Genomic DNA, 25,446 nt, shown 5'->3' on the forward strand with positions numbered 1-25,446 from the left:
GTATGAATATAATGCTTGAAATGTAATGCCTAAAATATAATTCTTAAAGTATGAATATAATGATTGAAGTATAACTGATGAAATATAGTACTTGTGGTATAATTCCTGAAATATAATGCTTGAAGTATAATTCCTGAAATGTAGTGCCTGGAGTATAAATATAATGCTTGAAATATAATGCTTGTGGTATATTTCTTAAAATATAATGCATGAAGTGTAATTCCTAAAATATAATGCTTGAAGGATAATTCCTAAAACATAATGCTTGAAGTATAATTCCTGAATCATAATGCCTGAGAAGTGGGCACAGTTGCTTGTCAGCTCTAATATTTATGGACCAGGAAAGCTTGTGTGATGGCATGTTGTCTGATGTACATCTGTCCTTTAAAGGAAAGCTTGTGTGACGGCATGTTGTCTGATGTACATCTGTCCTTTAAAGGAAAGCTTGTGTGACGGCATGTTGTCTGATGTACATCTGTCCTTTAAAGGAAAGCTTGTGTGACGGCATGTTGTCTGATGTACATCTGTCCTTTAAAGGAAAGCTTGTGTGACGGCATGTTGTCTGATGTACATCTGTCCTTTAAAGGAAAGCTTGTGTGACGGCATGTTGTCTGATGTACATCTGTCCTTTAAAGGAAAGCTTGTGTGACGGCATGTTGTCTGATGTACATCTGTCCTTTAAAGGAAAGCTTGTGTGACGGCATGTTGTCTGATGTACATCTGTCCTTTAAAGAAAAGCTTGTGTGATGGCATGTTGCCTGATGTACATCTGTCCTTTAAAGGAAAGCTTGTGTGATGGCATGTTGGCTGATGTACATCTGTCCTTTAAAGGAAAGCTTGTGTGACAGCATGTTGTCTGATGTATGTCTGTCCTTTAAAGGAAAGCTTGTGTGATGGCATGTTGTCTGATGTACATCTGTCCTTTAAAGGAAAGCTTGTGTGATGGCATGTTGTCTGATGTACATCTGTCCTTTAAAGGAAAGCTTGTGTGACGGCATGTTGTCTGATGTACATGTGTCCTTTAAAGGAAAGCTTGTGTGGTGGCATGTTGTCTGATGTACATCTGTCCTTTAAAGGAAAGCTTGTGTGACGGCATGTTGTCTGATGTACATCTGTCCTTTAAAGAAAAGCTTGTGTGACAGCATGTTGTCTGATGTACATCTGTCCTTTAAAGGAAAGCTTGAGTGACGGCATGTTGTCTGATGTACATCTGTCCTTTAACACAAGATTGTTGATGGCTTGTGTGATGGCATGTTGTCTGATGTACATCTGTCCTTTAACACAAGATTGTTGATGGCTTGTGTGATGGCATGTTGTCTGATGTACATCTGTCCTTTAACACAAGATTGTTGATGGCTTGTGTGATGGCATGTTGTTTGATGTACATGTGTCCATTAACACAAGATTGTTGATGGCATGTCGTCTGATGTACATCTGTCCTTTAAAGGAAAGCTTGTGTGATGGCATGTTGTCTGATGTACATCTGTCCTTTAAAGGAAAGCTTGTGCGTTGGCATGTTGTCTGATGTACATGTGTCCTTTAACACATAGATTGTTGACGGCATGTTGTCTGATGTACATCTGTCCTTTAAAGGAAAGCTTGTGTGATGGCATGTTGTCTGATGTACATCTGTTCTTTAACACAAGATTGTTGTCATTACTCCTTTGAAACTACTCAGAGGATTGCCATGAAACTATATACACACAGAATGTCTAGTTTGTCCTGAAAGAAAGCACTACTGTTTGAACATCTGGTATGGCCAGATGTATTGAAATATGTGATGGATTACAGGACATAAGACTTGTGCTTTAACTGCATAAAAAGTACACAGTTATTTTAATTTTTTTTTAAAACTAAAATGAAAAGTGACTGGTTCTAAAGAATTCTTATTCATTTTAATGTAGCTGCCTTGATTATACATGTAGGTCCATATTTCATGTAGTTTTTTTGTACACAAGCTATAAAATTAATAATGTATCATTTTTTCTTACACAAAACTTGATATTTCTGTCAAATCTGATTATTTTTCATACATAAAATGTTCTACCTTAATAATTTACATTTGCCATAGTGATAAATTACCATTTTAATTTTGTGTCAAAGAATACATGTCTTATTAAGTTCATTTGCCATTCATTTTTTTCCACTTGCTTCAGCACACATATCACTATGTTAATACTGTTTATGAGCTAATGTCAGACATGTTTCAGTACCCCATGGGGAGCCGCATTTCCCCACATAGAGCCTCAATCATTTGATCTGTTGAGGTGAATCTGGTCTTCAGTCCAGCATTTACTGGAAAAGAACAAGCTTATGGTGGAAGTTGATTTAATTAGCATGTACATGGCCCTCTGAAAATGGATCTTGTAATTACAACAAAATCAATTTTATTTGGTTTTAATTGCCATTGGGATAAAATCATGTCCTTGTAGTATTTACATAACAAATAACAATCAAAGGAAACTGAACAATAAAGATTACAATCACCTTGTAACTCTTTTTTGCCTGCCCCACTCTCTTCTCTTGTAACTAGACATTCACTGAAACATGTCTAAAATTGTAAGTAATGTTATGAGCCGATTTGACCTGGATCATCTTCATAAATTTGCCCACTAATTTTTTTTTTTAAATGCACTTCACACGGACACAATTTTACACATTGACACATTATCCTCCACCACACAAACACACACACACATGCACAGAATAATTTATTATGTATTTAAGGTTTTCTATATTAATTTAAAAAAATTGGCTGAAAGCAAAATTAGACGAAGCAATGTTATGTTTATTTGTTTATGTCAGTGCTGTTAGGTTGCAAAGCATCGTGTGTCGCATAAACCTTGTTTGGTCAGAACCCTTTTTATTTTTCATAGGCAGTGAGTACTCCAAAATAAAAAGTTTTTTACATCTAATTTTTGTACTTTGAAAAGAATTTTTTTTCGTTAGGAATAAATACATGAAATACAGTATACATGATGTAGATGCTTTGAATATTTATTGTACATGTAGGTGTCTTGTATGTTGAATATGCATGATGTAGGTGTCTTGTATGTTGAATATGCATGATGTAGGTGTCATGTATATTGAATATGCATGAGGTGGATGCCATAGTAATGTACATGATTTAGGTGCCTTGCATGTTAAATGTACATAATTCCACTGCCTTGTATAGTAAATATTGTATGGAGTATACATGATCAAAGACAAAGTACAACAATACCATTCTTAACCAGTGGTTTTGTGTGTGTGTTGTAGGTGCCTTGCAGAAGTACCATGAGATAAATGGCAGCCTGCCAGAACGCATCATAGTCTTCCGTGACGGCGTTGGTGATGGTCAGCTGCCAGCAGTTTCAGAACATGAAGTGCCCCAGTTGCTGGAAAGCTTCAAGAAGGCCGGAGGACAGGATTATAAGTAGGTTTACATTGTCTGCATTTGGGGAAAACTTTGGTATGAATTGGAGAAATGTAAAATACTGTTTGTACAACTGGGGTATGAATTAGAGAAATGTAAAGTACTGTTGGTAAAACTTTGGTATATATTGGAGAAATGTAAAGTACTATTGGGAAAATGTTGGTATAGATTTGAGAAACATAAAGTACTGTTGGCAAACTTTGGTATGGATTGGAGAAGTGTAAATTACTATAGGTAAAGATATTGTATGGATTGGATAAATGTAAAGCCTGTTGGTAAGCTTTGGTATGGATTGGAGAAGTGTAAATTACTATAGGTAAAGATATTGTATGGATTGGAGAAATGTAAAGCCTGTTAGTAAGCTTTGTTATGGACTGGAGAAATGTAAAGTACTGTTGGTAAAGCTTTGGTATGGATTGGAGAAATGTAAAGTACTGTTGGTACACTTTGGTATGGACTGGAGAAATGTAAAGTACTGTTGGTACACTTTGGTATGGACTGGAGAAATGTAAAGTACTGTTGGTACACTTTGGTATGGACTGGAGAAATGTAAAGTATAGATGGAGAAATCTTTGGTATGGATTGGAAAAGTGTAAAGTACTGTTGGTGAAACCTTTGCCCCCAAAAGGCCATTCTATTAGATTTTCACTCTGGCTTATGTTCAATCTTAAATTTTAGTACTTGGAAAGTTTCATGATGTTCAGTTTTATTTTGTCTAGATCACTTGTCGTGTAATATTCAGTTGCTTTTTGTAGAAGAAATGGAAGGTTTTGCATGGAAAAGGATTTTGCCTGTAGTAAGAAATACTGAATGTCAGCATCTATGTGTTGTTGATTCAGTGTATACCTTTTGATTGGGTAAGCTTGAAAGCTTTATTTTCCACATCTGATCACTGCTATGTTTACAGCATGGTTTTTATGGAAATACCACAAAAGTATGGGCTACTGTTCAAAGTATCATTTTTACAGGCAGTGTATTTTTTCCACAAATATGGTGGTGCTTAACAGTTTGTATTTTGCATAAGGTTAGACTTTTAAAGAAAAATAGTTTCCCTAGTTTTCCTCACTGGTTATACTGGCTATTTTATAAAAGACCTTGTTTATCCTAGGTATTGTTAAAAGAATTTTTGATTCTTTTTGTTTTGGTTTATAATTTATGGGTTATGGAGTATACAGCTTCACCTTGCTTCAGGTATGCACCTATATAAAAAGTACTAGCTCTCTCTCTCTGGTCATTTTCACTTCCTGGACTTAAGAGATAATTGTAAATGAAAGAGCTGACAACTTCTTTGCATTTTATATATTTCGTAATTCATTCATTGCATATTTAGAAGTTGGTGTTTGATCTCACAAAATTCATTTTTCCAAATTTTAATAAGAGCTAAAGACAGTGTACTTTAGACTAATTCAGACTGTCTTTTTAAGCACATGGGAGCAGTCTGTTTGGTTAGCTATGTGCTTAGGTAATGTACAATTTCCACAGGTACAGTATCCAAAGATATTTCAGCCACTGTACATGAAAGAAACATATATATATATATATATATGTTAACACTCTCTCCACTTTACATTCTGCAAATGCAAATATTTTCACTGTACACTATCGTTCTGTCACAAGTTCATAATATCTGTTAAGTGCCCCCTAATCAGTTTGCCAGAGTTCTGTTTATTGGACTTCAGCATTATTACACTAGAGGATCTTTTGCACTAATTCAACATCGGCATGATTATAGTTAAGGAAATCGCATGTAAATCTCTTGCGTCTGATGGGCTATTGCTGCATGAAATAAAATGATAGGATTTGTAAAGAGTACGAGATTCAATTCTCCTAATAGAAATGAATATGTGCACCACAATTCCTGATATTTTATCTGTCAATTCATGCAGCAAAGGGTTGTATAAATGGGGGTTGGAGTTATCAGCTGAAAAGGGAACAGTTACATTAGAAATGGCTACTTTTCATATTTGTTTGTAAAACTTGTCGTTAGAGTAGCTCTAAGACGAAAAATTCAGAGGGCTAATATTAGGAACAGGGTCTGGTATGCTACTCAAAAACATGTCAGCAAACACATCTTTGTATTCTCATTTGATAAAATTTGTGTGTCCCATTGATAGTTGCAAAATGAAAAGTCATGGCAACTAATTACTTGGCACATGCAGAGGCAAAGGAGAGGTTGGACAAGTATTGTGGTTACAAGAGATGAGATTAAAGCTTTCTTGCACAGTATTGTTTCTTGAAACCAGCTAGCAGATCTTCATTATTCATCAGTCCCAAGATTGTAGTTGCCGATGTGAACACGTTTGGTAGATCTTCATCTTTATTTATTTTTCAGTCCCAATGTTAGAGTTCTCATTGTGAAACCATTTAGTTTATTTTCATCTGTATTTCTTCATCTGTATTTATTATTCAGTCTCAGTGTTGCAGTTGTCCTTGTGAGACCACTTTGTAAATTTTCATCTTTATTTACAGTGTTGGAGTAGTCGTCGTGAAAGCATTAGTAGATCTTTGTCTTTGTTATTCAGTCCCAAGATTGGGGTTGTTATTGTGAAAGCATTTAGTAAATCTTCATCTTTATTTATCATTTCGTTTCAATGTTTGAGTTATCAATGTGAAAGCATTTAGTAGATCTTCAACTTTATTTACTCTTCAGTCCCAAGGTTGGAGTTGTGGTTGTGAAGAAGAGGATTAACAGTAGATTCTTTGCCAGGGCTGGACCACAGCTGACCAATCCCCCTCCAGGCACAGTCATAGATACAGAAGTTACAAAACCGGAATGGTAAGTAAAGGATGCAGGAATGGAAAACAGTTTTCCCTTGCAGTGCAGGTTGAAAATGGGACTGGTAATGTATAAATGACAAAATTTATTGATGTTGACAATAAAATGTGTTACTGCTTGATGTGCAGTCTGACTGAAATTGAGATCTTTGAGAAAAACACATTTTGACAGGCACCAATAAAAGCTCATATTCTGGTGATCTCAGGAAATCCTGCTCCACTTGTTAGCATCCTTTCAGACAAGTTCAGGTATATTATGTTAGGGGGTTGTCATTTACAACTTGTTCCAAATGATGTGTCTCAGTTTCAGAAATACAAAAGCAACAAATGCATCTGCCCGCAATGGATATTTAAGTTTTTTGTCAAAAGCAGCTAAACCAAATAACATCATGGCATCAAGTCCTTTCAAGTTAAACCAGATCTCAATCTGTAATCAAATTTGGCTGCTGTTACAAAATCTGAATGCACTTTCAGAAACTGCTTTTTTTAAATTAAAAAAACAATTCAGAACAAAATTTTACCAAACTTGAAACAAAGGGTCCTGGCATAAAAGCTTTCAGATTGCATAAATTGTGCTGATTCAACATTAGATGTACCTGCTGTTGCTGAAAGTAGTAGAATGTTTAACAAAAACTGCTCAACAGAATTTGATCGTCTGACAGAAAGCCTTTCAAATTCATAAAAAATATTGACAGCGTGGCATCAAATATGGCTGCCATTGCTAAGATAAGAAAAACTTGAATAACTTCATATACAGTAGTCCCCCTCTTGAACGGCCCCCCTGACCAGCGGCCACCCGCTCCTTACGGCCAGAATCCGTTGGCACCGACGAGTTTGTGTTCAAAAGTACCCCTCGCAAAGGCCACCCGGCTAACATGGCCAGCATATTAGTGCAAAATTATAAAATTTGCCCCTCACAAGCGGCCGCATTTTATATGAATATGTATCCAGAACCAGTATTTTATTCATAACGTGTGTTAAGTAATCCGATTTCTGTTTCCCGATGTCAGGTTTTCGTTACTGAAAGAAGTGTTGAATAAAGTACATTTACCACCAAGGTTAATATTATATCATTTACGCCTCACGAGAAGCCAAATTTATTCCATAAAAACCGAGAAAGACTCAAATTTTAATCCATACAAAAGGGTACGTACATGTAATCCAATTAGCCTTACTGCTGTGTTATCATAAGATGTCCGGTTTAGTCACTTTGATAATTGTTAAGATTACAATTATCGAACAGTAGTAACTGCTGGGAAGTGGCAGTATCGATGTACAATACCCAAGTCAGCAGGAAAATGGTTTAATAGCCTTTATGGCTTCCCTTAGTAAGATGTTGAGCTTGTTCACTTTGGTAATCAGTGGCTATTACTACTGACAATAATTGTCAAAATTACGAATCCTAGCAGCCACGAGGTCAAATCTGCGTGATGTTAACGAATCACATGACAAGATCACTTCCTTTAAAAACTCATGGCAATTTGTTTAGATGCATACAAAATTGTTTCATCAGTATTGTAGTTGGCAACATGAATAACTTGCTGCAAAAAGATCAACATGTCATCGAGGAAAATAAAAATATTCAGTTTAGAGAACGTGAAAGTATTTCAACTGACCGGGAGGTGGGGTTGTTGTCGAGGATCCTTGCACAAAACTAACATCGGGAAGACTAAGATAAAACAATATCGCGAAAGATAATGAAACAATTCTGCAGAAGTGGAAATTTGAAATGGATGGAGAAAGGAAGATTGTTTGAGCCAGGAGACGTTTGTATCCTGATTTGAAAGACAAGAAAAAGCAAAACGTTTGTCAGTTGAATTGGGATATGACGACTTTACTGCAAGTAACGGATGGTTGCACAGATTTCAAGTGCGACACAATATCAAGTGTTCTGTTATTAGCGGCGAATCAGCTGATGTTAATAATGAAGTTGTCGAAGATTGGAACAAAAGACTAAATGATATATGCAGGGGATATGACAGCAAGGATATTTTTAATGTGACGAGACTGGTTTGTTTTTTAGACTCTAACCAACAAAGTGAAGATGATGTGAACTGTGAACTTAATTATAAAGACAGTTTTAAAACTATATCAATGGTTATTCATAGCATTCTTTTGAAAATGATGACAAAGTTTGTTTAACATTTATTTCACATCATGCATGTGATTTTTTAATTAAAATATTAAATATTTAAAATTAAATGTACTTGTGACTTTTTTCATATGTATTTACTATTCGCATTTATCATCCCCCTCTAGAAAGGCCACCCACATTATAAGGCCACTTCCCTGCTGCATTAGGGGTGGCCTTATAAGAGGGGGACTACTGTATACAAATTTGTATTCAAAAATAGAATAGATGGTCCTTAGCATGACACTCACTTAGATGTTTACAGTTTGTCGGCAGACCTTTGCCTTTGGCAGAGGTGAGATAAAAATGAGAGAACAAACCCAAAAATGATTTTGGCAGTAACATTTGAGTTAGTGTCTTGAGCTTTTGTATTGTTTAACAGTTACTGTGCTATTCAAGATGTTTTTAGAGGAATATTTACATGCAGCTAATTCATGTCAAATTTCTCCCAATACTAGGAAACCATCAGCCATTTGAGTTCAACTTGGGAACATCCTCCTTATGGTGAACATAGCTTCAAAATTAGTTGGTAGCTTTTTAAAGAAGCCACAGGAAAAATTAAGTTTGAACTTGTTTGCAGACTGAGTGTGGTGGTTTTGTCATTACAGTGAAGATGCAGACTGAGTGGTGGTTTTGTCATTACAGTGTAGATGCAGACTGAGTGTGGTGGTTTTGTCATTACATTGTAGATGCAGACTGAGTGTGGTGGTTTTGTCATTACAGTGAAGATGCAGACTGAGTGGTGGTTTTGTCATTACAGTGTAGATGCAGACTGAGTGTGGTGGTTTTGTCATTACAGTGTAGATGCAGACTGGTGGTTTTGTCATTACAGTGCAGATGCAGACTGGATGGTGGTTTTGTCATTAGTGTAGATGCAGACTGGTGGTTTTTTCATTACAGTGTAGATGCAGACTGAGTGTGGTGGTTTTGTCATTACTTTGTAGATGCAGAGTGAGTGTGGTGGTTTTGTCATTACAGTGTAGATGCAGACTGAGTGTGATGGTTTTGTCATTACAGTGCAGATGCAGACCGAGTGTGGTGGTTTCGTCATTACAGTGCAGATGCAGACTGAGTGTGGTGGTTTTGTCATTACAGTGTAGATGCAGACCGAGTGTGGTGGTTTTGTCATTACAGTATAGATACAGATGATTGCTATTGTCACAGTCAAAATTGTTCTGGAAACATTATTTCTAAAACATGCAAATTACTTGTGAGGGCTAAGAGCTCAAATGAAAAGTAGCAAAGTTCTACATTGCATCTATTAGTGACTACACCACATTAAAAGTGCTCTCCCTGGGTACAAAGTATATTTTACTGGAACAACCCTAAGTATTGATGGACAGAATAAATGCAAAACTAAAATATAGTCTCCAAAATGGCAAACATCAATAAACACGACTACATATAAATGCTTCTTCATGATTATGCCTGTTTTGACATTAATTACTTGCATTTGATGTATACTTACTTAATTTAATGCATAATTACTTACATTTGATGCATAATTACTTTCACTTTTATTTGATGCATAGTTACTTACATTTAATGCATAATTACTTACATTTAATGCGTAATTACTTTCATTTGATGCATAATTACTTACATTTAATGCATAATTACTTAATAACTACTTATATTTAATGCATAATTACTTGCATTTGATGAAAGAAGTGAAAATGACAGGTTTGATGACTAGTGAAATGGCTGATAAATCCACAAAAGACACGATGCATCCTCAAGAAAGATTCACTATAATGTTGGAGGAGCATTAAATTGGTGACTTGGACTTTTCCTTCATTGTTATGATATGGTTGGAGGCATCAGCTAGGAGAATCCTAGAGTAAAGCTGGTTAATTATTAAGTAAAGCTAAATCCTAGAGTAAAGCTGGTTAATTATTTTGTTTTCATGCAAATAACATTTTGTTAAAAAAAGACTGTAAAATAATCACATTTTTAATGAATTTGGCATGTTGTGACCTCGCTGTTGGCCCACTTTACAAAATGAAAGGGGCCAAGTGGCCCCTTATCTTTTCACACTTGGCCTTAATCATAGCATTAAGAAGACCTTAATTGGATTGGACGTTAGTTTTGAAGCATATTCGTAGAGTTATGGCCCCTATTCGACATGGAACTTTGCTCTTTAATTTCTACTCTACATGTTTTTAAGGACTCATTTTGCTGGAACCATGTTGAGTACAAGGCTTTGTATGAAGGTCAAAGTTTAGTTTCATTGTAATATTTTTCTTCAGTAAAATTTCGCATTTGGAGACTATTATAATACCCAAGTCGTGTTTGATTCAGAACTTTGCACATTATTTGCAGTATATTGACTAGGGTGTGTGACGTATTGACACTTTCAAGTGCGGACATCTTGATTTGATCAGTTTGACTATGAACTTTTCACTTCATTTGTATTATGTACCATTGTAAAAAAAAATTTGATCATTTTGCTTGTCTTGTAGGGATGGCCACATCCACATGGGGTATTCACTAAAACATTGCCTCAATATATGTATTTGGTTCTAAATGAAAACAATCCCAATGTGACATCCCAAAATTGCACAAATCTTGTAAAAGCTATTTCTCCTTCACTGACGGGCAGACCAACAGTTAAGAGAAAGAAATAAAAATTTGGTTATTTCTTGCAATATATAATTGTTCCTGTATTAAAATGGTGCTTATCAGATTTCCTGATGGCTGGCATGAGAATCTTCATTTTGAAATGGGGTTTCAGTAAAATGATGTAGTACTACATAACTGGTTCTGAAAATGGTGCATATCGGATCTTCAACATGGCACCATAATCATCATAAAAAAATTTGTTATTGACAATACCAGGTTCAGTAAGTCCAATGTCATGACAGAATTTTATACTGCATTTACAGGTATCTTGTGAACATTGTTCCAATGTGAAAGAAAATATTTTGTTGTAGTTTCTTGAGAAGATCAGAGATGATTTTAATACTTGGCAGGTAAAAGCAATAAAGATTGAACTTGACATAGAGTTCTGGATATACTTTTTCCGACAGTGGGGATCAGCCCCTTTGAGGGACTCCTGTTGTTGTAAAGCTTTATTTTAAAGATTTCATTTCTTGAACTGGCTGTATAAATCGGTGGGATGTATTACCTTGAGTCAGTTGAGGCCATTCACATTTTTTTACACCAACAGTATAATGCAGTAGCATGTCAGTTCATGCACGCTGTCTTTAGTCTAGTCTAATCTCATTGTTTCAGGTATGACTTCTTCCTAGTCTCACAGTCTGTTAGACAGGGAACTGTCTCTCCAACCCACTACAATGTCATCTGGGATACCACAGGACTCAGACCTGACCACATGCAGAGGCTCACTTACAAACTTTGCCACCTCTACTACAACTGGCCGGTAAGTTATGTTCAGTCTTATATGACAGGCCATAAAGTAATATTTGGTCTTGTACTACAACATGCCAGTAAGATGCATTCAGTCTTGTAACACAACTGGCTGGTAAGTTAGTCAGTCCTGTATTTGTACTACAACAGGCCACCAACTTACAGTCAGTCCTGTATTTGTAATACAACAGGCCACCAACTTGGTCAGTCCTGTATTTGTACTACAACAGGCCACCAACTTACAGTCAGTCCTGTATTTGTACTACAACAGGCCACCAAGTTACAGTCAGTCCTGTATTTGTACTACAACAGGCCACCAACTTACAGTCAGTCCTGTATTTGTACAACTACAGGCCACCAAGTTACAGTCAGTCCTGTATTTGTAATACAACAGGCCACCAACTTAGTCAGTCCTGTATTTGTAATACAACAGGCCACCAACTTACAGTCAGTCCTGTATTTGTACTACAACAGGCCACCAAGTTACAGTCAGTCCTGTATTTGTACTACAACAGGCCACCAACTTACAGTCAGTCCTGTATTTGTAATACAACAGGCCACCAACTTACAGTCAGTCCTGTATTTGTACTACAACAGGCCACCAAGTTACAGTCAGTCCTGTATTTGTACAACTACAGGCCACCAAGTTACAGTCAGTCCTGTATTTGTACAACTACAGGCCACCAAGTTACAGTCAGTCCTGTATTTGTACAACTACAGGTCACCAAGTTAAATTCAATCTTATACTTTAAATACAACAAGCCACAAAGTTAAATTCATTCTCTTGTACAACAGACGAGTAAGTTTCATTCAGTCTTCTACTGTATTTGCCAGCCTATAAGTCTAATCAGCAAATATGGCAATTTTCCATCCTTCATCCTTATATAAGCCCATGCTGAGTATAAGACAAGGTCAGATCAACACCTCGGATTGTGTTTTTCACTTCGTTCTTCACAGCATCGCGAATTTTATCCTACCTATAACTCAGTAACCTTTCCAGTCATGATCATGAAATTGGCTACATATAACGACACTGACCCTAAAATGTATTGAGTCACAGAGGGGATAAAATTTACAATGCTGTGTGAAATTAAATTATAATAACTTTCGGTTTCATAATATTAAAAGTATCACTCTGTGCTATTTCATATTACCAGCAATAGGGAAATTGCATCATTAATACTAAAATGCATTTTTGTGGGGTGGGGGAAGGGAAGAGGGTTACAGAGAGAAAGATGCATATGTATTCCATCACATTTTTCTTTTCGCACCTCGTGATCAAAATCGAATATGGTCTGATATATGAGAGAGAAAGTTCAGCTCTTCGTGGACATTTTTAAACGTATTGCCCCTGTGTTGCTGAAGCTTTTGTCAAAGAGAGAAAACATTAATAAATGAAACATTAAATGTAAACTATTAATAAATGAAACAGTAAATGTAAACTATGAAAATACATACCATACTCTTTCAGGGTTTAAATATTCACAATCTGTCCATATAGTCTCCATTAGGTTTAATCCCAGGAATGACAATTTTGCATTCTAATTTTCTTTGCAAGTATCATGACCTCTCCATTCCCAACAATTAAGATTTTGCTTAAAGTGCATTTACTCTTCGTCTAATTGGCGGCAGCTGTTTTTATCTTTGCTCACGCTATATGTACTTTAAATTACTGTCAGCAAGTTAAAAAATGTCACTGGCTAAGAAATTTACAATAGTAACCATTTGGCATTTCCTGTAGCTATATGGTACGGTATTAATAATACCCATGTGTAGCCTCATTTCCCTATTGATAGCCTCGCTAATCTAATCTGGTCTGCAGAATCTTGACCTCAGGTGGTATCTTGGAATGACTAGGTACGGTCATAGCATATTTAATTAGCATGTAAACACCACTACAGAGCCATGTGATTCTTTTAATAATGGAAGTGGCAACAAAAATTAGAAGGAATCGCTTAACTAGTGGTATTAATTGTTAATGGAATATAGTACTGCACTTGTACGCAAGTAAAATCAGTCATGAAGATATCTGTCTGTCTGTCTCTTTCTCAATGAGGTATATGGACTATTTGATTAGGTGCAAGAAGAAAATTGTGATGGAATTTGTCTTTGTCATGGTTCTTCATCTTCTAACTTGTAAATTCTAATCCATATATATGTAATTAAATTTAAACAACATATATTACAAACAATATACATTACTGGTGCATGCTGCTTTGATGCAGTTACAACTATGTTAATTTTTTATACTGACGGTCATGTAATTGTTTGAAATACTCTGTGGGATCGTGTATTTGTTGTTACATGATCTCTTCCCCGAAATGAAGTATTTATTTTTACATTATTTTTAGTACTCTTGGAGAATTATTTTCCATACGAAAAATATGATAAAACAATTTGGATGACATAATCCATATATAAGTCGATTTGGTGTACAAGACAAAGTTAAGATTTTCTGGTTCAAAAGTATCATCTTTTAGGCCGGCAAATATGGTACAATAATTGGTTAGTGCATTATATTCAGGCTTGTACTACAAGCAATAGCCTGGAAATCAACATGCAGGCTTGTACTACATGCAATAGGCCAGTAATCAACATTCAGGCTTGTACTACAAGCAATAGCCCAGAAATCAACAGTCAGGCTTGTACTACATGCAATAGGCCAGTAATCAACATTCAGGCTTGTACTACATGCAATAGATCAGTAATCAACATTCAGGTTTGTACTACATGCAATAGGCCAGTAATCAATATTCAGGCTTGTACTACATGCAATAGGCCAGTAATCAACATTCAGGCTTGTGCTACATGCAATAGCCTGGAAATCAACATTCAGGCTTGTACTACATGCAATAGGCCAGTAATCAACATTCAGGCTTGTACTACATGCAATAGCCCGGAAATCAACATTCAGGCTTGTACTGCATGCAATAGGCCAGTAATCAACATTCAGGCTTGTACTACATGCAATAGCCCGGAAATCAACATTCAGGCTTGTACTACATGCAATAGGCCAGTAATCAACATTCAGGCTTGTACTACATGCAATAGCCTGAAAATCAACATTCAGGCTTGTACTACATGCAATAGGCCAGTAATCAACATTCAGGCTTGTACTACATGCAATAGCCCGGAAATCAACATTCAGGCTTGTACTACATGCAATAGGCCAGTAATCAACATTCAGGCTTGTACTACATGCAATAGCCTGAAAATCAACATGCAGGCTTGTACTACATGCAGTAGGTCAGTAATCAACATTCAGGCTTGTACTACATGCAATAGCCTGAAAATCAACATTCAGGCTTGTACTACATGCAATAGGCCAGTAATCAACATTCAGGCTTGTACTACATGCAATAGGCCAGTAATCAACATTCAGGCTTGTACTACATGCAATAGGCCAGTAATCAACATTCAGGCTTGTACCACATGCAATAGGCCAGTAATCAACATTCAGGCTTGTACTACATGCAATAGCCTGGAAATCAACATTCAGGCTTGTACTACATGCAACAGGTCGGAAATCAACATTCAGGCTTGTACTACATGCAATAGGCCAGTAATCGACATTCAGGCTTGTACTACATGCAATAGGCAAGTAATCAACAACCAGGCTTGTACTACATGCAACAGGTCGGAAATCAACATTCAGGCTTGTACTACATGCAATAGGCCAGTAATCAACATTCAGGCTTGTACTACATGCAATAGCCTGGAAATCAACATTCAGGCTTGTACTACATGCAATAGGCCAGTAATCAACATTCAGGCTTGTACTACATGCAATAGGCCAGTAATCAACATTCAGGCTTGTACTACATGCAATAGGCCAGTAATCAGCATTCAGGCTTGTACTACATGCAGTAGCCTGGAAATCAACATTCAGGCTTGTACTACATGCAATAGGCCAGTAATCAACATTCAGGCTTGTACTACATGCAATAGCCTGGAAATCAACATTCAGGCTTGTACTACATGCAACAGGTTGGAAATCAACATTCAGGCTTGTACTACATGCAATAGGCCAGTAATCAACATTCAGGTTGTACTACATGCAATAGGCAAGTAATCAACAACCAGGCTTGTACTACATGCAATAGGCCAGAAATCAACATTCAGGCTTGTACTACATGCAATAGGCCAGTAATCAACATTCAGGCTTGTACTACATGCAATAGGCAAGTAATCAACAACCAGGCTTGTACTACATGCAATAGGCCAGTAATCAACATTCAGGCTTGTACTACATGCAATAGGCCAGTAATCAACATTCAGGCTTGTACTACATGCAATAGGCCAGTAATCAACATTCAGGCTTGTACCACATGCAATAGGCCAGTAATCAACATTCAGGCTTGTACTACATGCAATAGGCCAGTAATCAACATTCAGGCTTGTACTACATGCAGTAGGCCAGTAATCAGCATTCAGGCTTGTACTACATGCAATAGCCTGGAAATCAACATTCAGGCTTGTACTACATGCAATAGGCAAGTAATCAACATTCAGGCTTGTACTACATGCAATAGCCTGGAAATCAACATTCAGGCTTGTACTACATGCAACAGGTCGGAAATCAACATTCAAGCTTGTACTACATGCAATAGGCCAGTAATCAACATTCAGGCTTGTACTACATGCAATAGGCAAGTAATCAACAACCAGGCTTGTACTACATGCAATAGGCCAGAAATCAACATTCAGGCTTGTACTACATGCAATAGGCCAGTAATCAACATTCAGGCTTGTACTACATGCAATAGGCCAGTAATCAACATTCAGGCTTGTACTACATGCATTAGGCCAGTAATCAGCATTCAGGCTTGTACCACATGCAATAGCCTGGAAATCAACATTCAGGCTTCTACTACAACAGGCTGGCATGTTACATTCATGAAATGCTGCATTGTACCAGATGGAAAGTTGATGACATGCCTTTCTTTGGCAGTGTTGTTGGTTTCTTTTTGGTGATTTTCATTACTTTTATTGAACTTGAATCCTTAGATTTGAGAGTCTCTAATGTTAAGTCTGTTTTCTTATGGTACACGCAAGTCTTGCCTCCCAAAGTCCAACCCCTTATCATCATGAGAAACGGATACAGAAAGTAAGGGACTGCTGAGTCTGGTTAAAGTATGGTGGCAGGTAATCCCTTCAGACAGTTATAGTAGTAATGAAGGCCAGCTTGGATCCACCCTAAATATGCAGACAAAATGGGTTGGGGTGAAGCTACCTGGATCACTCACCCGTCATTGGACTATAGCAATTGCAGAAACCATGACTATGCCAGAATCTTTGGAGCTGATTCAGGAAGATTTCTTTGCAGAAGGATTCATGATGCAAAATGGAAAATGCCGTTTGGAGTACAGGATGCACACCAATCTTCTAAAGATGAAGGGAAACTTCAGGATATAGGGCCTGGAAAATCAGAACCCTATATGAACGTGGGAAGACGTGACTAGTGAAATGAGAAAGTCCAACATTAGAGTGTCTGGCTCTGTGAAACTCGATGGAATATAGTAGGTCAAACAAAGATTATTTCAGGAGAGTGTTGTCTTCTCCAAACATAAAGAAAGAGACCATGTCCACATGGATGGGGCTGACTTAATATTGTTGACTGGCATATCCGAGGCCTTGATTTATTGGAAACCTATGTTCCCAAGATTCATCACTGCAAGGTTCAACACAAAAGGAAGGAAAACCACTATCATCCAATGCTTCTTACCTTCAAAAGTTGAAGAAGAAGAATTGAAGAAATAATTCTTAGGAAGGTTGCAAAGTGTTATTAACCAGGCAGCTAAAGGAGACCTCAAGACCATAATGGGTAATTTCAATGCCAAAGTTTGTTCCATCAAAACAGGGTAAGAACTGACCATAGGAAAGCATGGAATGGGAGCCATGCATGAAAATGGAGAACTTTCCACCAGCTTATGTGCCTTCAGGGACATGATCATTGGAGGCGCTGTTTTTCTCCATAAACCAGTCCACAAAGCAACATGGATTTCTCCAGATGGGAAAGTAAAAAAGCAGATTGACCACCTGACCATAGGTTGCAAGTGGAGAAGCCTTCCAGATGTAGGTTAGAGCTTCCGCCTCAGTTGCAGGAGGTCATGGGTTCGATCCCCAGCCGAGTCGTATCAAAGACTTACAAAAATGGTACTAACAGCTGCCTCGCTTGCCGCTCAGCATTAAAAGGTTAGTGTTAGGACTGGTCGGCCTGGTGTCAGGGTAATGTGACTGGGTGGAACATCATGCTACATGTCTGCGCCGTGATGTCCCAGTGCTAGACATAACTATAAACTGCTACATTGCAGACATCATAGCGATATGAATGACTGAAAAATTGTTAAAGCTACATTAAAATCCAAAATCACACCCCCCCTTCCAGATGTACATGTTGAAAGAGGAGCAGATGCAAAGTCCTATCACTACATAATTAGTAGGTTAATTCACAAGCCAGAGAGACTGTGATAGGCCAATGCAAAGTACAACATGAAGAATATGAGGTACAAAGACATCAGCAAGAAATTCAGATGCCAAAATTAGCAACAGAGACACAATACTTGGGAACCTGAAAGGTGAACCTATCGATGCCACTGGACAAACTATGTGGACTTGGAGAGTATCTTTGATAGTATGGACGGAGAAGTAAACTGGAAGTTGATGCACCAGAGAAGTCAATATCTTTAATGCAGCAGTTGTATGACAGTTCCACTTCCTTCATGATTCACAACAGGATGCTCTCAGAACCATTCCAGATCCGTTCCAGATACAAACTGAAGTCAGACAGGAATACCTCTTAGTCAATGATCGTCTTGATGGTAATAGACTGAATAATGAAGGCAACCACTACGGACAAGCAAGCTGGATTACAGTATAAGGAAACAAAACAGCCAGATGACCTGGGCCTCCTGTCTCATAAACACCAGCACATGCAGGCCAGAACCATCTGTCTGGCACAAGAAACAGAAAAGACACGACTTCATATACATGCCAGGAAAACAAAAATGATGAAAATAAAAAATAAACAACATGGCAAAATACAACACGATGGAGTAGACCTAGATGAAGTTTAACAGTTCACCCACCTTGGAAGTAAGGTCTCGACAGATAGAAGGACTGAACAGAACAGTCACTGGGAAAAGCTAGACCAACATTAAACGCTATGAACAAGGCCAGGAACAGCTGCCTTCACAATACCCAATTGCCAAAGGTGCCAAACAACATCAATTGGCAGGAATAGATCGGGCTACCAGAACAACATGGGCCAAAGAGCACCAGCTTTGTGCAAGGCATAGTCAAGGTCCTATGCTCCCAAGGGGGCAGAGAGGCAAGGTGTAGTTGAGGCTCCCAAGAAGAAAATGCACAAGTAAGAGAATAGCCCTGAATATGGCACATGTGGATCATGCATTGTTACTGAAATTGACTTTCTCCATGATGCACCATTATACAGGTGTAATGGTCTAGTGTAAAACTTCACATATTGTTTAGCTTGAGGATGCTAGAATGGAACAAAAAATGTTAACAAGTTATTATGACCAATTGGACTTCATGGCAGTGTTTTCCGAGGTCTATTTTACCGTCATTCTTGTAACTAATGTGCCTAGTAATATAATTATTGCCACTATGCATGTAATACATTGTTGCCACTAAGCATGCAATACACATCATTGTTGCCACTATGCATGTAATACACATCATTGTTGCCACTTTGCATGCAATACACATTGTTGCCCTATCCATGTAATAGACATTCTTGCCACTATGCACGTAATACACATTGTTGCTACTATACATGTAACTCACATTATTGTTGTCACCATGCATGTAATAAAGAGATGAAATGAGTATTTATCATTTTAAAGAAAAGGTTTTGATTTATTAGAATTTTCATAGGAACTGATATCTTTGTTGACCTACCCACAAGATGAAGATTCAGTCCAATAATTTTAATAACAGTAATAGTTCACAATATCCTCTTCTTTAGGACAATTCTGCATGTATAATCAACTTTCTTATATTGTATGTTACTTTAGGTAACTCTGTATGTATAATGAATTTTCCTGTTTCAGGGAACAATCAGAGTTCCAGCTCCTTGCCAGTATGCACACAAACTGGCCTTCCTTGTGGGACAGAGCATCCACAGAGATCCCTCACTTGATCTGGCAGATAGACTATATTTCCTGTAGACCGAAATGATTACCTTGGCAATGAGGTTGTCATTGGTGTGTCAGTACAGTTGTATGATGTCATTTAATTATTTGGTTCTCATGGCTTCTTACAGATTTGTGTTTAGAAGCTGACGACGGCAGTCTTTGTTTTGACAAAATGAGCAGCACCTTCATTTGTTTATTTGACAAATGATATTCAGAAAGAATTGTGAGACAGATCAGTCAGTTTGCCGTGTAAATGGTGACTTGAATCTCTGCCAGTTTAAATATGTGTCTCATCTTGTACCTTCTTTCTTTGTTTTATTTCTTCTGTGATGTCCATTCATTTATTTGGTTTTGTTTTTAGAAGCTGAGAATGGCAGATTTTGTTTACATTTACTTTCACCATTGGATTTTATATTTTTCATATGGGCATTACATTGGCATTTATATTGTAGTGGATATAATTATCCAATATTTACTTGGTTTGATCGAATGTATTGCTGCAGTTTGCTGTTGAAAGAAAAATTCATCAACTGTCCAAATTTGAGACTTATAAAATGGTGCATTAGTGTCTTTTTATATGTGATCATTGTACACTTTTCGTTATAAGGTTCATTGTACACATTTCATTATAAGGTTCATTGTACACGTTTCATTATAAGGTTTATAGTACAGTATGATCAGAAGCATGAACAGCAGATTGCTTCTTGATATTTTAGTAGGAATTCTTGAGAGTATTCATAATTACATTGAATAACTATAACTGGGTAACAGTTTAATGTGAATTGCAAAGACCTTGCAGCCTTGGGAAGGGGTCAGTTTTGTACATGTAGAAAGCTTCATACACACCTGCGAGAGTGAGATGTCATCAGAGTAATTATTTCTTACCCACATGATATGTGTCATCACAGTAGTTAGTTTCATACAGATCTGTGAGAGTGAGATGTGTCATCAGAGTAGTTAGTTTCATACACACCTGTAAGAGTGAGATGTGTCATTAGAGTAGTTAGTTTTGTACACATGTAAGAGAGAGATGTGTCATTGGAGTAGTTATTTTTGTACACATGTGAGAGAGAGATGTGTCATTAGAGTAGTTATTTTTGTACACACCTGTGAGAGTGAGATGTTTCATCAGAGTAGTTAGTTTCATACACACCTATAAGAGAGAGATGTGTCATTAGAGTAGATAGTTTTGTACACATGTAAGAGAGAGATGTCATTAGAGTAGTTATTTTTGTACACATGTAAGAGAGATGTGTCATTAGAGTAGTTATTTTTGTACACATGTAAGAGAGAGATGTGTCATTAGAGTAGTTATTTTTGTACACATGTAACAGAGATGTGTCATTAGAGTAGTTAGTTTTGTACACACCTGTGAGAGTGAGATGTGTCATCAGAGTAGTTTTGTACACACATGTTATAGTGAACTGTGTCATCAGAGTAGTTACTTTCATACACACCTGCACCTGTAAAATTGAGATGTGTCATCAGAGTAGTTAGTTTCAGACACACCTGTGAGAGTAAGATTTCATCAGAGTAGTTTTGTACACACCTGTAAGAGTGAGATGTGTCATCAGAGTAGTTAGTTTCATACAGATCTGTGAGAGTGAGATGTGTCATCAGAGTAGTTAGTTTCATACACACATGTAAGAGAGAGATGTGTCATTAAAGTAGTTAGTTTTGTACACATGCAAGAGAGATGTGTCATTAAAGTAGTTATTTTTATACACATGTAAGAGTGAGATGTGTCATTAGAGTAGTTATTTTTGTACACCTGTAAGAGAGATGTCATTAGAGTAGTTATTTTTGTACACCTGTGAGAGTAAGATGTGTCATTAGAGTAGTTATTTTTGTACACACCTGTGAGAGTGAGATGTGTCATTAGTTATTTTTGTACACACCTGTGAGAGTGAGATGTGTCATTAGAGTAGTTATTTTGTACACACCTGTGAGAGTGAGATGTGTCATCAGAGTAGTTAGTTTTGTACACACATGTTATAGTGAACTGTGTCATCAGAGTACTTTCATACACACCTGTACCTGTAAAACTGAGATGTGTTATCAGAGTAGTTAGGTTTTATACACACCTAAGAGTGAGATGTGTCATCAGAATAGTTTCATGCACACCTGTAAGAGTGAGATGTGTTATCAGAGTAGTTAGGTTTTATACACACCTAAGAGTGAGATGTGTCATCAGAATAGTTTCATGCACACCTGTAAGAGTGAGATGTGTCATCAGAGTAGTTAGTTTCATTCACACCTGTGAGAGTAAGATGTCATCAGAGTAGTTTTGTACACACTGTAAGAGTGAGATGTGTCATCAGAGTAGTTAGTTTCATAAACACCTGTAAGAGTGAGATGTGTCATCAGAGTAGTTAGTTTCATACACACCTGTGAGTGATATGTCAGAGTTATAGTTGTTTCATACAAACTATTTTTGTATTTACTACACAATCTGTAGCATTTATTTTCAGATAAAGTTTTTCACAATAAATATTTTGAAATGTAGCTTCTTTTTTTCATCTGTCGACATTAAACCCATGGCATTTTTTACAGGGTTATAGGTCACAGAAGGTTATTAAAACCATCCCCACCCCTTACCCCTAATAATAATTGATCTATACTTATTAAAAAAGGCAACAAATCTCGTCATGTTATGTGCAATCATCTGCCTTCATTTCAAGTGAGCTTAAAGTATGTGCTTTGCACACAATGCCTGAGCATTCTCTCATTTTCAGAGTAAATTCACTGACATACCTCCCCCCCACTTTCCTAACATGGCCTTTTGTATCTGTACAGGCTTTCCCAAAATGTGCTTATTTCCCCTTTAATCATATAGTGAGGGCATTCCATTTAGGACACATGGTACTAATGATATGGAAAAATGGGAACCAGCCTAGAAATGGGTGAACGTAAAATAGAGTATATCTGGGTTTGGCTGACCAGGATTGGTTAATAGTGTAGTTATGTTTTAGGAAAAAGAATCTTTTGAGAGCTTATCCTAGCTGTAAGTGACAAAAAATAGCAACATTGTTTTATTGATGGAAATTCAGTTCTTTAACAGTCTTGGAGTTTGGAGCACTCATTACTAAAATTAGCACCTGACTCTTTGGTGTGGAACTGAAAGCACATGTTTCAAATACATGCAAGTCCGGAAAATGCCACGGCTTATGTCCTTTCCTCTACACAGAAGCTGACATCCAGGTTTCATCTATACGGATAAATATAGGTTTGATCATGAGCACTCTGAAATGTGAAGTTATTGAATTTTTTATATCATGGTGTTTGCACAGGTTTACTATTGAAACTGAATTGGTACAGCGAATCATATAGTATGTTTGCAAAAATCTGGCAAAGTTTGTCCCCTCCCTGTACAAGTGCATACTTTTTTTATTCTTCTTCCCCCCCCCCCCGACACACATACATACACTCGATGCACACACCCCCCCCCCCATACTATAGAATGTCCTATACTTAATCCACGCAGAAACGATCAAGGATTAATATTAACGTGTTTAATAAAACTATCCACCAACGTTGACTGTCTGGCTGCATCAAAGAAATGAGCTGCATAACTGAAAAAAGTTTGTCTAGTGTCCGCTAAAATTCAAATGCCACGTATTAGACAAATTATTATCAAGGTTTCACACGTGTGCCCGTTTCTTACGTGTATGTACATTATCAGTAGACCCTCTCCCCCTCCCCCCCACGCAAGCATGTTCATTTAGGTTACCCCCCTCCCCCTTCCGTGCATACATACTGAATGGACGGCCCCTGAAAGGACATCACAAGTGTCGATGTGATCTTAAAGAGAATTAGTTTATTGATAGTATTAATCTGTTGTTGCCGCTGCCAGAAAATGAAGTACATGCATGTAATTTCAGGTGAGCTGTTACAACGATCAAATATAAACTACTGTAAAAGAGTGAAAATAGTTCTATTTCAAGCATAACACACACTCGTGTAATACCTGCAAGTTGTTTTTTTGTTTTGTGTAAAAAAAGATCTTGCACTTGCCATGTACGTATATAACCTGCAGGGTTTCCTAAAGAATAATGAACAACCCAAATCCATTGGCTTCTTTTTATTATGGACATGGTCTAGTTTGGTGAATCCTGTTTATATACCATGGCAGAGCTAATAATAATAATCACCTACCCGTAAATAATCGCCAGATGGCATAAACTACACAACTTATGATTTTACAATTTGGTCAATATGGTTGTGGCAGCAAGAAGAATACTATTGAAATTCTTCAACCGTCTATAAAGCCTGAATAGCCGAGGTTATTGGTGTTTTTCAAGACGGTGAGTATGTTTAGAATCTAATTAACCAAAATTTGTATCACTAATTTTTTAAAATAATGACTTTGATATACTGTGGTATATAAATTCATATTCTAAAATTATATCTATAGCTTTTACGATTTTATTACATCATCTTTATACTTCAAAATTTTAGCTGAAATGTAAGGTCAACATTAGACCCATTCGCTATTTCGAACATGCAGACATATATGCCCTACTAGAGGGTGAGTGGTAGGGAAAAACTTGGATAACCATTGTGTTATACATGTTAATTTACAGTACTTGGATACAATTTCAGACAAGTTGTCACTACTGCCAAAAATAAAGTACTTGAGTGTAATTTCAGACAAACTGTTGTACTACCAAAACTAAACTACTTGCATGTTATTTCAAACAAGCTGTTGCTTGCTGCTACCTAAAATAAACTACTCACTTCTTGTAGGGTTTAAGCCATTTTTCAGCACAAGTTAGGCTATACATGGCGGCCAGTATAATTGGTGGAGGAAAACCCTGGGAAGAAACAGCGACCCACGAGAAGCTACTGGCAGGCTTTCTCGCGTACCAACGTTAGCCGAGGCTGAGACTCGAACTCACGCAGACAGAGGTGAGATGGTAGTTATCCGTAACGGCGAGCGCTTTAGACCACTCGGGGCCCCCCTACTTACTTGTAATTTCAGACAAGTTGTCACTACTGCCAAAAATAAAGTACTTTAATTTCAGACAAACTGTTGCTTCTACCAAAACTAAACTACTTGCATGTTATTTCAGACAAGTTGCTGCAACTACCAAAATTACACTAATTTGTAATTTCTGACAAGTTGTTGCTTACACATAAACTACTTGAATGTAATTTCAGACAAGTTGTTGCTGCTGTATAAAAAAAATGTACTTTTAAATGTAATTTCAGACAAATTGTTGCTCTCACCTCTGTCTGCATGGGTTCAAGTCTAGGATTCGGCCAATACGGGTATGTGAGAAAGCTTGCCGGTAGCTTCTTGTGGGTTCTTCCCAGGGTTCTTCCTCCACCATTAATACTGACCCCCATGCATAGCCTATCATATGATGAAAAATGGCATTCAACCCAACAACAACAAACTGTTAGCTGCTTCCATCATCCTTTGTAATTTTTCAGGCGATGATGCTTACAACTACCAAGAATACACTAATGTGATTTAATTTCAGACGAGTTAAGATTTTGAATATTAACAACTTGTCAAACACTGAAAAACCTTGAATAAGACAACCTGTTGATATTCCAAGGCTAACATAAACCTGATAATGTTTGAAATGGCATAT

General features: G+C 37.1%; 1 protein-coding gene across 2 annotated transcripts in view; it reads left to right on the top strand.

Annotated features, from left to right (window-relative positions):
* The window catches only part of LOC149779685 (piwi-like protein 1), a 105,443-nt gene extending 83,092 nt beyond the window's left edge, over window positions 1-22,351 (top strand). For both annotated transcript variants that reach the window (XM_089940529.1, XM_089940527.1), the window contains exons 16-19: window positions 3,259-3,415; window positions 6,066-6,191; window positions 11,556-11,703; window positions 19,763-22,351. In XM_089940529.1, the coding sequence (XP_089796655.1) occupies window positions 3,259-3,415; window positions 6,066-6,191; window positions 11,556-11,703; window positions 19,763-19,879 (548 nt within the window). In that variant the 3' untranslated portion in view covers window positions 19,880-22,351. The remainder of the gene's footprint in view (window positions 1-3,258; window positions 3,416-6,065; window positions 6,192-11,555; window positions 11,704-19,762) is intronic.
* The last annotated feature ends 3,095 nt before the right edge of the window (window positions 22,352-25,446 follow it).

This window comes from Sinohyriopsis cumingii, chromosome 17 (assembly GCF_028554795.1).
Source record: "Sinohyriopsis cumingii isolate HCF-2022 chromosome 17, ASM2855479v2, whole genome shotgun sequence".
NCBI lineage: Eukaryota > Metazoa > Mollusca > Bivalvia > Unionida > Unionidae > Sinohyriopsis > Sinohyriopsis cumingii.